The sequence below is a fragment of the Denticeps clupeoides genome, chromosome 12, assembly GCF_900700375.1.
Source record: "Denticeps clupeoides chromosome 12, fDenClu1.1, whole genome shotgun sequence".
Classification (NCBI taxonomy): Eukaryota; Metazoa; Chordata; class Actinopteri; order Clupeiformes; family Denticipitidae; genus Denticeps; species Denticeps clupeoides.
The window spans coordinates 16,718,859-16,732,576 of NC_041718.1; the positions used below are offsets into that span (position 1 = coordinate 16,718,859).

At 43.2% G+C, this 13,718-nt stretch overlaps 1 protein-coding gene across 2 annotated transcripts; it reads right to left on the minus strand.

Annotated features, from left to right (window-relative positions):
* Nucleotides 1-5,483: 5,483 nt before the first annotated feature.
* Nucleotides 5,484-13,034, minus strand: tfap2c (transcription factor AP-2 gamma (activating enhancer binding protein 2 gamma)). 2 transcript variants are annotated; one of them, XM_028998114.1, is made up of 7 exons: nucleotides 12,938-13,034; nucleotides 10,317-10,775; nucleotides 10,129-10,177; nucleotides 8,815-9,037; nucleotides 7,619-7,737; nucleotides 6,833-6,974; nucleotides 5,484-6,729 (listed from the first exon to the last, which is right to left on the minus strand). In XM_028998114.1, exons 1-7 carry the CDS (start codon nucleotides 12,965-12,967, stop codon nucleotides 6,435-6,437), a joined length of 1,317 nt encoding a protein of 438 aa, XP_028853947.1. In that variant the 5' UTR covers nucleotides 12,968-13,034; the 3' UTR covers nucleotides 5,484-6,434. The 2 variants fall into 2 exon arrangements, with proteins under 2 accessions (XP_028853947.1, XP_028853946.1); XM_028998113.1 differs by lacking the exon at nucleotides 12,938-13,034 and adding an exon at nucleotides 11,571-11,783.
* Between the last annotated feature and the right edge of the window lie 684 nt (nucleotides 13,035-13,718).

Consider the following 13,718-nt stretch of genomic DNA (forward strand, 5'->3'; position numbering starts at 1 on the left):
TGGACACACACCCCTTTGTATGGTCTTTTTCCAAACTTGACACATTTAGGCAAGTTTGGTGTTCCAAATGTGGGGAAGTATAAAGAATAAAACAATGTGCAATTCATCTGTCATGTGACAGAGGTGTTCTCATTGAACATTAGAACATGTTACAAGTGGAGAATTCCAGTAATGCTAATGAACTCAAAGTCTACTGGTAATCGATGTTTAATTACTTGCTGCAAAAAGCATCATTGTATCATAAAATGTAATTATTTCACAAATGCTACAGATAGTACTTCATGCAGAACCTTGCTTTAACTAATCTGACCATAAACCACTACAAACCATTAACATACCCCAGAAGAAAGGGGAGGGGTGGGGGCAGGAAATAAGAAAAGGCAGCCATGAGCCATCGTGTGAAGCTCCCATGGAAGACAGGTGGCTGGTCAGAGTCTTGGGCCTCCTGCCTCTAACAGCTTAAGTCAGTCATTAGTGTATTGTTTGGGGCTGGGTAACAATTATTATTATCACCAGAGTCTGAAAATCGAACATGTGTCCCACAAACCAAGTGGCACCTTCATAATCCACTAATCAGCCATTGCTCCATTTGATAATCTCATAATCCTTAAGAGACTAAACAGTCATCCATTTACGTGTGAATTTTACAATTATTTTGTTTGTAGACTTGTGATAGACAGGGGGGAATGATTGTTACATTTGTGTAGCATTTGCATAATAGAATGCAATATAACATAAGGTTGAAATACTGTAAATATCCTATGCATTACTAAGTAATACAAGAACAAAGGTGCTCAATGACTTTACTGTACTGGTGTGTTTTAATTTTTACAAGATTACAAGAATTACAAAAATTACAAGAATTTTACAAAGATTACAACTCTCCACCATTTCATTATTGAGGAGTGTGGGATAAAGAATATAAACAAGAACTTTGTTGGCTATGATTGCTTTGAACCAATTAATTGGCCCTGCTTAGAATGGACTGCGAACATCTGTGTTTTTCTGGGATGTATTGGATATAAGGAAAGAGACAACCATTGTTTCACAGAATAATTCTGCAATTCTCAATACTGAGTAAATATGCAGCACATTATGTGCAACCTTATGAAGACACTTCATTGCATTGACAATTGGAAAACAAGGTATCCAAGCCTGAAGGAGTCTTGGAGAACATCCGCTGGTTTCAGCAAGACTTTGAACTTGGGGGAACCATTCATCTTCTTAGCAGGACAATGGCCTGAAACAGACACCAAAGACAGCTTTGTAACATTAAAAAGTCAATGTTGTGGTGTGGCCCTGTCAAAAACCCAGGACCTTAATCCGTCTTTTATATGGAACAGATGACACCCACAAAGCTGCGGCCTTGCCAGTAAGAGTCAGACACTCTGACCACAAAACTGACTGACCGGGGCCACACGCATCACAGATTTTTCTGTGGCTGTGCATTCAATAACAGAATCACTGATTTCATTGTCTTATTCTGTGGAAATTAGGGGATAACAATCATTTATTGACTAAAACTCTCATCTTGCCATGATTTTTGCTGCTCCATGTTGCATAGGTGGGCAGTCTGACAGCATTTCCTCCCGGGAAGAGCCAGATGCTTTCAATTTGTCTGAAAATGTGGTGTTTGCCAGTCTGTAATTTATCTGGTTTTGTACAGAAAAATAGGAAACAAGAGGTAGTACTATGGAGACAACCAGGCCCTCTGGAAATGACCTCTATATTGACATCAAATCCTGATCTTTTTCAGTCTGGACAGTGGGAAGACGTTTTGGTCCCAGCGGAGGAGCGGAGCTGTTCCCGTAGAAACACAGACATCTGGTGTCTGCAGCAGGAGGGATGGAAGTGCGCGAGTGATGGCTGTGGCCTCCGAGTCTGGCCACGCTAATTGGAAATATGTGTAAGTAGAGGAAAGCAGGAGCAAAGGAGGGGGTGTTTGGGTTGACGAAGAGAGGAGCAAGGAAGACAGGCCACCACATTCCCACAGACTGAGAACAAAACAAGGAGTCGCTCCACGACGCGATGCCCCCACCCCAATTGGCCCCCCCTAAATTGGGGCTGGATCGCTGTGTCTGTAATTTAGATTAATTTCTTCCTCATTTCTCCTGGGATTAGCTGCTTACCCCCCACAGACACTTTATGCTCTCATTATTTAGTGTCCACGTCATCGCAACCAAGACCCCCCCATCCCATCCCCCATCCACTCAAACAGGCCATTTGTAGACACACTCCACCCTTCTGGTTAGACCCTAGTGTTTAAAGCTTTGTTCTGTACTGTTGTGGCTCTTTAAATTGTGGCTCTGCATCCAACAGCTGTAAGCAGACATTCCATGTCGTTAAACTGGGCCAGAGATGATCGACATGTGACAAGGCTTATTTAAGCCATTTATTAACAAGCGGTTACAGTGGTTAGAAGTTTTGGGTCCCATTAGTGTGGCTGCAAATGACTCCTAATGCCTAACAGACCGAATTGGATGTTACTTTCCAGACCTCTAATGGATATGTTAAGAACAATGTGGAATGCCATTGCTACCATCTGTTTGAGGTTGCATATGTGGTGATAAAATTCTTAGTCATTATGGGAGTTTTTGTACTATTACTGTTATTGTTTGTTTTGTTTTTTTTTAATTCAGGTATGGTGGCCTGCAATTCAACTGTTACAGAGTAATTTCAAGGTAACACCCAACATACTTACATGTTAAAATATAATCATTAGCTTCATTGACTGTGATTGACTTGCATGCAATCCCATTTCAAAATTATGCAATTAGTTTTAAATGAGCTGTGGAAAGAAAAATGCTTTTGATCAGTCTACATGTTCGTGTGAACATTGGTGAAATACATAACTTAATCAATGTACCTACAACAATAGGTCATATGAATGTTTTCAGGGCTGCTAGTGCAATACACAGTGCCAAAACATTTGGTAGCATTTGGTCTGAAAATGTTTAACATAGTTCCTTGTGAATCCAAACACCTTTTATATATAACACACACACACACACACACACACACACACACACACACACACACACACATATATTGATAAAATATAAAAAAAAGTGTATAATAGAAAAAAGTTTACACTTGTTAAGTAAATAGGGTCACAAGTCAGCGGGTAAGAGGTACAGGAAGCCCATAATTGTGCAATGTCAGTCATCAAAAGCAGCCAAAACAAAGTCTCATCTTTCAGCCCCCTGAGAAAAATAATCCTGAGCGGCTGACTGCTGTTACAGTCAACTGTATTCAGTGCCTGAGCAACATGGCTGGTCCAACAGGTTCTGAGGGAACAGCTCACACTTGTTTTGCTAACAGGCATTCGGTGAGTCAGGCCACCTCTGTTTGCCTTGCCAGCGAGCGTGTAGCATTTACCAAACTCGCCGCAGTGAAACCACACTGCCAGTGAACACGATTTCTGCAGCTCAGGCATGAGCACAGGAGTTTTTACGAGGTGCAAGCAAGCTGAATTGCTAAGTTTATTTGGCATGTTTGTGAGAGAAACTCTGCATTAACACAGCTGAATGACTGTCAGTGTACTAGAACTTCGTTCGTTCAACGTCTGGGCTAACAAAAAACATATCAGAATGTGGTTGCTGGTTAGGGTTAGTTTTTAAAATCTCGGTGAGAAACTTTGGATTAACACCGCTGAATGACTGTCAGTGATTAGCATTTCAACGTCAATGCTAACAAAACCATTCCAGAGTGCGTTAGCTGGTTAGGGTTAGTTTTTTAAAAAGTATGAGAAATTTTGTATTAACACCGCTGAATGTCTGTCAGTGATTAGCATTTCAATGTCGATGCTAAGAAAAACCATACCAGAGTGCAGTAGCTGGTTAAAACCAGTGAAAGAAATTTTTTTTTTAACACCACTGAATGACTGTCAGTGATTAGCAATCACTGTTTTTTTTTTTTTTTTTTTAAACATACCAGAGTGCAGTAGCTGGTTAGGTTAGTTTTTTTTAAAGTGTGAGAAACTTTGTATTAAAACAGATGAATGGCTGTCAGTGATTAGCATTTCAACGTCAATGTTTAAAAAAGCATACCAGAGTGCGTTAGCTGGTTAAGGTTAGTTTTTTAAAAAGTGTGAGAAACTCTGTATTAGCACAACTGAATGTCAGTCAGTGGTTAGCATTTCAACGTCAATGTGACAAAAACCATACCAGAGTGCGTTTGCTGGTTAGGGTTAGTTTTTTAAAAAGTATGAGAAATTTTGTATTAACACCGCTGAATGACTGTCAGTGATTAGCATTTCAACGTCAATGCTAACAAAACCATTCCAGAGTGTGTTAACTGGTTAGGGTTAGTTTTTTAAAAAGTATGAGAAATTTTGTATTAACACCGCTGAATGTCTGTCAGTGATTAGCATTTCAATGTCGATGCTAAGAAAAACCATACCAGAGTGCAGTAGCTGGTTAAAACCAGTGAAAGAAATTTTGTTTTAACACCACTGAATGACTGTCAGTGATTAGCAATCACTGTTTTTTTTTTGTTTTTTTTAAACATACCAGAGTGCAGTAGCTGGTTAGGTTAGTTTTTTTTTTAAAGTGTGAGAAACTTTGTATTAAAACAGATGAATGGCTGTCAGTGATTAGCATTTCAACGTCAATGTTAAAAAAAGCATACCAGAGTGTGTTAGCTGGTTAAGGTTAGTTTTTTAAAAAGTGTGAGAAACTCTGTATTAGCACAACAGAATGTCTGTCAGTGGTTAGCATTTCAACGTCAATGTGACAAAAACCATACCAGAGTGCGTTAGCTGGTTAGGGTTTGTTTCAAAAACAGTGAGAGAAATTCTGTAGTAACACCACTGAATGACTGTCAGTGATTAGAATTTCAACATCAATGTTAAAAAACATACCAGAGTGCAGTAGCTGGTTAGGTTAGTTTTAAAAAAACTGAGAAAGCTTGTATTAACACCTCTGAATGCCTGTCACTGATTAGCATTTCAATGTCGATGCTAACAAAAACCATACCAGAGTGTGGTATCTCACTCCCAAGCCAGTGCTAACAAGATAGTAAAATTTTCCTGATTCTCCAGTGAATTTCTGATGTGGTAATGGAAGTGTCTTGCTTCTAATTTTTTTGTCCGCATGATATGTTCTCCAAAACTGTCAAGTTGGTGTACAACTTAAAATAAATTTCTTAATTAACATCATTCATAAGGGCAAAGTGTTCATTTGTCAAATATTTCTCTTGAATCACACCGTTGCGCAACACGGCAAGTCCCAAACTGCACCCGACACAATGTGAATCAACCAAGTCACAACCACAGCCTCTCACATGATGGACCTGTGCAGATCAGTGTCATCAGTGTTAATATTTCAACACATAATGGGGACCATTGTCCATGGCCATGGCATTTGTCAGAAAATAGAAAGCTTCCTTGAACATATGAATTGGCCACAGCCTCTGTATCGGAGTGAACCATTGCTCGACTCGATCAAAACTGGAAAGGGGATGAAAAACACTCAAATCAAAACCATTTTATAAAGTTTTTTTTTTTTATTCTTTTGGTCCCCTCCCACCCAGTACCTTTTAAACAGTTGTACACATATCTGACAAATACATAATTATTCCCATTGCCTAGCCACTAAAGGATGAAAAAAAATTACAAAAGTTTAACATGTGTTTTTAAAAGTTAAACCTTGCACCAGCGTTTTTAACCAATATTTACAAATCCCATTAAATTACAACATAAATTAGAAAATATTTACATTCTAGTGGAAAATGTCCTCAGTTTCAGTTCTATTGCTAATTAAAAGCACTCTTGCAGGAAGATGTATGTACAAGTGTATATACACACACAAACACACACATACAAAATGCATGCACTCAGTGACATAGCTTTAGCTGGCATGGCTTTTTTGGCCTTGGTTTTTGGGGTAGAAGGTGTTGGGCCTCGATGTCCTTTATTGACTCTAATGTCAGCCTGAACACAACACATGCATTACACTCACACAACAGCACTTTTTAATACACAGCACAATAACACTGCATCCTACCTAACCTTTAGAACTAAAGTCAATTCAAGCAAAGAGACTACTCCTGCATGTTTTCTTGCCATGCCAGTGGGGAATCAGCACCTTTTAGGAAGAGAAGAGGACACTTTCAAATAAAAAAAGGGAGAGAATTCACATCCTCCGACAGAACAGTCTTCTTGAAATGGTGCCTTCAGGAAAGCATGTGCTGTCTCCTCTGCCCAAAAAAGTGGCAGAGCGTTCCCAAACCTGCAAAGCAGTTGGACACAAGTGGCTGTTCAATATCTAGGCAAGTGGGAAGTTGTGAAATGTCTTTCAAAAATATTCTCTGGAAGACACAGATCTCTGGCACAAAGCTGATGTGGGACTGGAGGTGAAAAAGATGACAGTTCTGAAAAACAATGGGGTAAAATGTAGTCCGATGCGGCTGTACAGTCCAGACGGCAGTCCGCCTCATTTCCGGTGCTTGTCCATCTTGTCCGAGCTTTTGCTGCCGCCCTCTGAAGAGCTTTGCGTGTCGCTGCCCGAGCTCAGGTACATTTTGTCCACCTGTTTGAGGGCCTCGTTCAGATAGTTCTGCAGAGAGGTCATGGCAGCGCAGATGGCAGGGGAGCCGAAGCCGTGGGTGATCAGGCTGAAGTGGGTCAGGCAGCCCTGGATGCCAGGCTCCAAGATGGGTGCCGGCCGGGAGTTGCCCAGCGGAGAGCGATCCTGAGTCAGCAGGTCGGTGAACTCCTTGCAGATTTGCCTTGGTGAGGAAACCAGACACCCAAATCAGAAACCCCTATACCTGTCAAGCTTATTACACCAACTTTTTGATGCGCTGAGAAGCATTCTAGAGATACACTCACTTGGCAGCCAGGAGCATGTTTTTCCGAGAGTTGACCTCATTGCGTTCAACGTGCGGCCGACCCAGGTACTCTGCAATGGCTTTGGCTGGAAACTCTGTCTCGCACACGTAACCAAAATCTCTCGCCAGGTGTACAGCTTCGCCTGCACGTGACACAACGGGAGGGAAGCAGGTTAGCTGTCGATGATGTTTCGCCAAAAACATCGCGGCATGCTCTCGAACTCAAATCCCAAACATTTGCCCGGGAGGTAGGGTGCAGATTACGGGCTGCGCAGTGGAAACTTCAGCCATGACTGCTGAGGCAAAGTGGGTTATCCTGCATGCCTGTAATGGGATCACGTGGCCACGGGGCCGACGCATCAGCAGAGCTTCTTATTGATGCAGCAGCCGCCTTTAAGGTCAGACGCTGCTCTTGGCGAGCGAGCGCATGATAACGAGAAGGCCTCTAAATAACAGCGCCTCGCAGTCATGTTCCTCCATCGACCAACTGCCTGTTTAATTGCAGTAGCTGCAATTACCAAACAACTGACACCAAAAGCATCACACGTGGCTGGAGGCGGACGCTCGTTCGTCAGTTCAGTAGCGGAAACCGTCCCAATTGCTCATGACCCAATGCTTACAGTGTTCTGGAGACCGGAGACAAATGTCAACGGTGATCCAGTTCAAAGGAGGGTTCAGTAGGACTGTATATGAGTAATAAAATGTTTCTAGCTTCGATCCGTATCAACCTAGTACTGAATATGAAGGCCGGAACGGGGCTGTGAAAAATTGACTCTCGATTCCGTACCTTCGACCAGTGCTGTGAGTAAGGTGACGTTGGCAGCCTTTCTCCGTCCCGCAGGGAGGTTCAGTCCGATTTTGTCCAGCTTCTCCCTCAAGGACCGGCCGCCGTTTTTCGACTTGGCTCTGAAAGAGAACAGCGATGGATGAGCCAGAAGTCAGTGCCACAGTGAAATTTCTTACATTTTGGAAGCAGAAGCTTTTCTGATGCACTGACGCAAATGATGCTTTAGTCTTTGGTTTCAGCAGATATTGTTTTTACAAAAACACACGTGCGCACACACAGACGCATGCAGTGAAACTCCCCACTTGCTGTACGCAAGCCCTCCTTCCGCATGAGCGGCGTACAGGCCCAGCGCTCTGCGAGGCGGGTGAGAGACGCTATCATCGGGCAGCCCCCCCCCCCATATCACTCAATGACCTACTTAACAGCGTCTCTGAGTTTGTGTGTGTGTTTGTTTGAGAGAATGTGCGTGCAAGTGTGGCAGGGGCACATGGGAAGTATGAAACGTGCACTTCAAGTTAAAAAAAATAAAATAAATGCCCCGCCCCTCCCCCAGAACTTGTGTACCTCCCACTGCAACTGACTGATGACATATGGGCCGCAAGGTCAACTGTTATTAAATTCAGCCATGCTGTTGCCAACAAGCTTCAGCTACACGCACCGAGCCCCCGGACTTACACACACACACACACACGCACAGTACCAGAATGGCAATGGATACATACAAAAGCCTTCAAGCAACCAAGTTTTTCAGTATCAGGAAAAAATGCATTTAAATAGTTTTTTATATCGCTAGACAAAACTAAATCAACAGATTTCAAAAGAACCGTGCATAGCCCAGTGTGTGCACATTGAATTACAAACTGGGTGAGGCTTCACCCAAAACATTTTTTAATAATTCCATCCATCCTGCCATGCTGACATGGTGCATCCCTTTTATAAGACAGCTGAGACTGCAGTTTGCATTCTAACAGGGATTTGTTGCTATTGTTCCTGTCAAATGACGAGAGTGGGGAGGATTCTTACACAAAAGTGACATGAAGGCCAGGGGGCGGGACTAGGAGGTCCTATTGTGTGTTTACATGCAACCAAGTTTGGGACAGTAATAGGGCAGGGGTTGGTTTCTTTATACAGTAAATAGTCCCAAAGTAACAGCCAACACAATAACAGAATGTGTTTCTCATTCCTGAGAGACTCACCTTCGCAGCACCCCTCCCAGCAGCGACGCGTTGAGACATTCAGGAGGGGACAGGCGTCTCTGCACTTCAGCCACCGTCACTTTGTACTTGGACGTGGAGCTGAGCAGTGAGAGGCGCCCCGGCACGGAGCAGAACACCTCGGTGGGGTTGGACACCATGCCCAGCAGAGACTCTCTCTGGAAGGGCAGGCCAAGGACGTTCCCCTTGGGCAGGGACACGGGACCTGGAGGAACATGGACCATGTGAGGTTTCTTGTCTTTGTAAGCACAAAGGCCTTCACTAAACTTGTAGACAGCAGTTGTGTAACAATGCAGCCCCCAGTACCCTGCAAGCCTACGTCCGGCACACAGAGAAGAGTTTAAATAACACGGAATCACAAAATACGCCCCGGGCTCGGCCAATTTCAAAAAAAGGTATTTATAACACACAAAGCGTGGTTTTACACAGAAGAAACACATTCCAAACTTGGGATTAAGTTATCACCCTTCTCACACTCACACACAGAAAAAGAGGAAAAACAGCCAAAAAAAAAAAAAGCCAACTTCTAGCGAGATGCTTCAGTGAATGTCACACATGCCAGAGCGCTGCCATTTCTCATCGCTCATGGTGCCACAGTCAAACATAGTCATAAAAACAAGTGGCGTGGAACTGGCCCTCCTCCATATCTAAAGCCCTAATAATTAGAATCATTTTAAGTAGATTAATCAACACGGGGTTTGTTTGCCTCAACGTTTTTCAAGGTCACAGCCAATGGCTGCTCTCTCCCCAGGTTCCTACGGAGTGCCACACCCAGGCAATATGCTGGTGCATGTGTGAGGAGTGTGTTTGTGCATGTCAGTGAGACGTCTCTTCACTCCAGCTACGAAAAAAAAAAAAAAAAAAGCCCACAATCTGGAGGAACAAAGCCGGAGCTTCTCACCGGTTCTACACACAGCCGCGGAGATTGCAAAACTACCCAGATCTGTCATTTTGGAGGAATTCTCCTTCCTGGCTGTCCATTCATTCCATGGATCAAACCCAGATTACTTCAATGCGCCGCGGGTCTTTAGGGATTAGGCGTTTACAAACGAAGCACGGCTTTTGCCATCCTGGTGCCGTTCTGTCAGCACAGGGCATCCAGTTCACAAAATCAGCAGAACCAACAATTTACACAGGAGGTGAAACAAGACCGGGCAGTTCCTTTCCATATACCGTACACATATTTAAAAGAAAAAAAAAAGATTTCCGTACAGAATTGAATAGAATATGTATGGAATATAAGCGTTATGTGCATTTCCTCTATTTTATAAATACAATGTAATTCAACCAACTAACCTTTTTTGATGACAGTCTGGTCTGCTATTATGATGTGGTCATCCACACTCTGGAAAAATACAAAAATTTACATTAAATCATATTTTATGTATTGTTCTATAGTAAGTTTGAATGGGGAGGCATCGTTCGTACGGATCAGACATGGAACACAGGAATGGAATGGGGGTCAGTTTTCCAGTTAGACTCACCTGAACATCATCCATCCCGTGGCCCATATCATGCAGTCCCATGTTGTCTCCGATGACCGACTGGTCTATGCCCTGGATGTGGGGTGGCAGGGGCTCAGGTCGGCGAAATCCATCCCTCCTCACGCTGGTCGAACCCACGTCTAAGCCTAGAATCTGACTGGCCAGGCCGCTGCGGGCGTGGGCTCCGATGTCCTGGCTCTGGCGCCCAGGCCATGACTGCTGCTGGTTGGAGGAGGGGGACTGGTGGATGGAGTTGATGCTGAAAGGGTCGTTGAGGTGGGAGTAGGGGTCACTGCTCTGGGGGTACGACAGGGCCTGGTATGGGGGTGGGAAGTAGGGAGGCTGGAAGTCGGAGCTCCCGGAATGGCCGATGGATGGGGCCGGACTGTAGAGGTGCTGGCTCACCGCGGGCAGGTGGGGTAACCTGGGATTCCCGTTGCTGCTGCCATCATGTCTTTCCTATAGGGAAAATGTAGGAATTTGAATTAGTGTGATTTATTATTTTCACTGTTCTAAACACAAGAATTTCAGTTTAATGCAATAGATATGCACACAAATGAACTTCTAGTTAAAAATAATAGCCTGCTTTAATTATAAATTAAACAACTCCAGACCACTAAAAATCAGTATAAATAAGCACATTTATTATAATTTTTTTTATACATCTACGCCGACAGAACTAACATATCTGTGTTATCAATGCTTGGTAATCCTCGTGTTCGTTAAAACATATGAAATTGCATAAAACATACATAATGCACAAAAGAAATGATCAGGTGATCAGCGCTGGTATATGATTTTTCTGCGGAAAACAAAAAAAGTTCGTTCACGTTCAGCGGTTCAACTTCATGAAACGAAATAAAGAGTAAAACCCAGCATATCTGCACGAGCGCAACGGCACGTTTTCTTTCTCTCTTTTATACAGTAAATCTATATATTAGAGAGTTTAAAACCCGAAAAATGCACGACGTTAATAGAGCATAAATATCTATAATATAACATATGCATATACATATACACACACAGAAACTATTATGTATGTATAATGCATAGTTTTATTTATACCGAAGCATGTTAAAAATAATTCTGCAATATCTGCAATTTCTGCAGACATTACAAGCAAACCGTCCCATGCAATCATTTCATCTAGTTTAGTTTGAAGCATCTGAATAGATCTTTTATAAGTTCACAGCGAGTGTTTGCTGCTTTAAATGTCCCGGAATGTCCTCTCAGACCAGGCCAGGTCCCCCTCACCTCACAGTCCTCCTCGTACTTCACGTTATCCGCCAGCTTCCACAGCATGCTGCCGCCGCGCCACGCAACGTCACGCAACGTCACCGAATCACGCGGCCTGGAGAGGCGACGGGCTTAATCCACACAGCTGGACCCGAGCTGGAGAACCAGACATGAACCCGCCGAGAGAGCCCGAGTCGGGAGGTCCGTCCCTCTGCGCCGGCCGCGCAGGGCCGCCGCGTCTATATTCGCGTGGAGAGCGCGGTGGGGCGTGGCCTCGCCTCCGATTGGCTGGCGCTGCAGCGAGGCGCCAATGGCTGCGCTGTCCGCTTGCTCCGCACTTTTTTAACAAAACAACGAGTGAAATAACCTTAAATTATCAGTAGTATTAAACGACCGGTGGTATAATATGTTTGGAAGCGACTTTAGGAACGAAAAAAGTGCTTGTAGAGCCTCGGAGCTGGGGTCGGAGAATCGTGCCATAAGTGTTCTCGGTGACGTCATGAGCCGGTAAACGCGCCGAGCACCGGGTGAAACCGGGGCAGCTCCGGTCCCGGTTTTCCTGAGACCTGCTGCGGAGCGGGACGGTTTCTGCGAAACTCCCAGACTCCCGCTGCGCGCCTCGCGCTCCTTTCCGCTTTCCAAGATCCGAACTGGAAGTTTATCAACGCGCGAGTTCGTGCTCCATTCCAACACGCCTAACAAGAACCCGAGCAACTCGTTACATCCCTCAAAAAAAAAAATCATCCAATTCATCCATCAGTTCTCTTCTTTATTCTGGCTCCCACTTCCGAATCTGTAAAAACGAATCCTTGTTAAATTGTATTTGTTTGTGTATATAATTGCAGGCGGTAACCTATATAAAAAATATATATAATTTCCTAACGATTATACCTAATTCTTCACATTCGAAGAATTGTATTTTATTTTGAAGTATTAACAAAATATTCACACTTCGATTATTAAAAATGTAAAACACAACCGTATTAATTGTCTCGCCACTAGTTTTTATCACGTGCTATTTTCAGTTTCAAATATTTATTTATATATAGTAATTATAGATTTGTGTAAAGATATAAAGAACAATGTTTTTATATTAAAATCTAAAATAAAAATGTTATATTTTATATCGAATTTGTCGATAATTGAAGAGATTTTGCCAGCGATAATTTTTTTTATCTTATTTAATTTTCTGAAGGCTACTGTTTTCCAGTGTTTTATAGGACTGCACCACCACTAATCATAATTGTATGATCTTTTTTTTTCTTTTTAATTAAGCCTGTGTTTAAGCGTTTTGGATCTACAGCTCGAAATAAATGTAGCTAATTAAACAGGCCCGTTTGGTCCTTCGAAGGAGAGAACTGAGAACGAATTGCTGTGGAACTCACCCGCCAGTCTAACCTCTCCAGTAAAGACATGTGGACGCTGGACGTCGCGCCGCTGGCCTCTGACGGCTCGGCTCCTCCACCGCCGACTCCACCTGGGACGGGGTTCGGAGCTGCGCGTGCGCATGCGCGACACCTGAGACCCGAGACGGGCCGCATTCCGATCGGTCACCTCCCGCCATCAACGTCATTTATTATACATTTATAATTCGGATTAGGTGCTTTAAATATTCCCCGATGCGGTTTGAAAAAGGCACAAAACATACAGTATATAGTAATATTATTGCAAAGCTGATAATATGAATGCCTTTTGATTGAATTGCATGAAGATGCTCGAACGCCGAACAAGGACCATAATTAATTTTTTATTAAATAAGGCATGAATGTTAAAACCAGGACATCAGTACTCAATTTTAGAGGTTCGATTACTACATTATTTGTTGACATCCTGCTACAAAAAGTATTTAAAACTTGACGTAGGTCGCGACGCGCACAGGATCCTGTTTTAATTTCACCTTTGCCCTGGATGTTCATCCTTTAAAAATCAGTCAGACAATGGCAAGAGTTATGGTCGCCTCATAGTTCTCAGAGGTCAGGACGGCGGGTCACGTAAAATATCAACAGCATGCAAGGAAACGAACACGCTCTAAAAATGTACCTTAACCTTAAAAACGTGAAATGTGCGTTATAAACTGGCGAGATGCTCCCTACGTCTGACCTGCTGGTTTCCTTTACAAGTCGCTACCGCCATCTTGTGGCCGCGTTGCGCCATGAATAAAAATCA

Bases quoted from the DNA above. Each gene is read 5' to 3' on its own strand.
- tfap2c (XM_028998113.1), bottom strand. From the start codon at position 11,618: ATGCTGTGGAAGCTGGCGGATAACGTGAAGTACGAGGAGGACTGTGAG. The intron at 7,738-8,814 runs GTGAGTCTCTCA...GTTCTCTTTCAG, and splicing joins CTGGGAGGGGTGCTGCGAAG to AGCCAAGTCGAAAAACGGCG. The intron at 6,730-6,832 runs GTGAGTGTATCT...TTCCTCACCAAG, and splicing joins AACATGCTCCTGGCTGCCAA to GCAAATCTGCAAGGAGTTCA.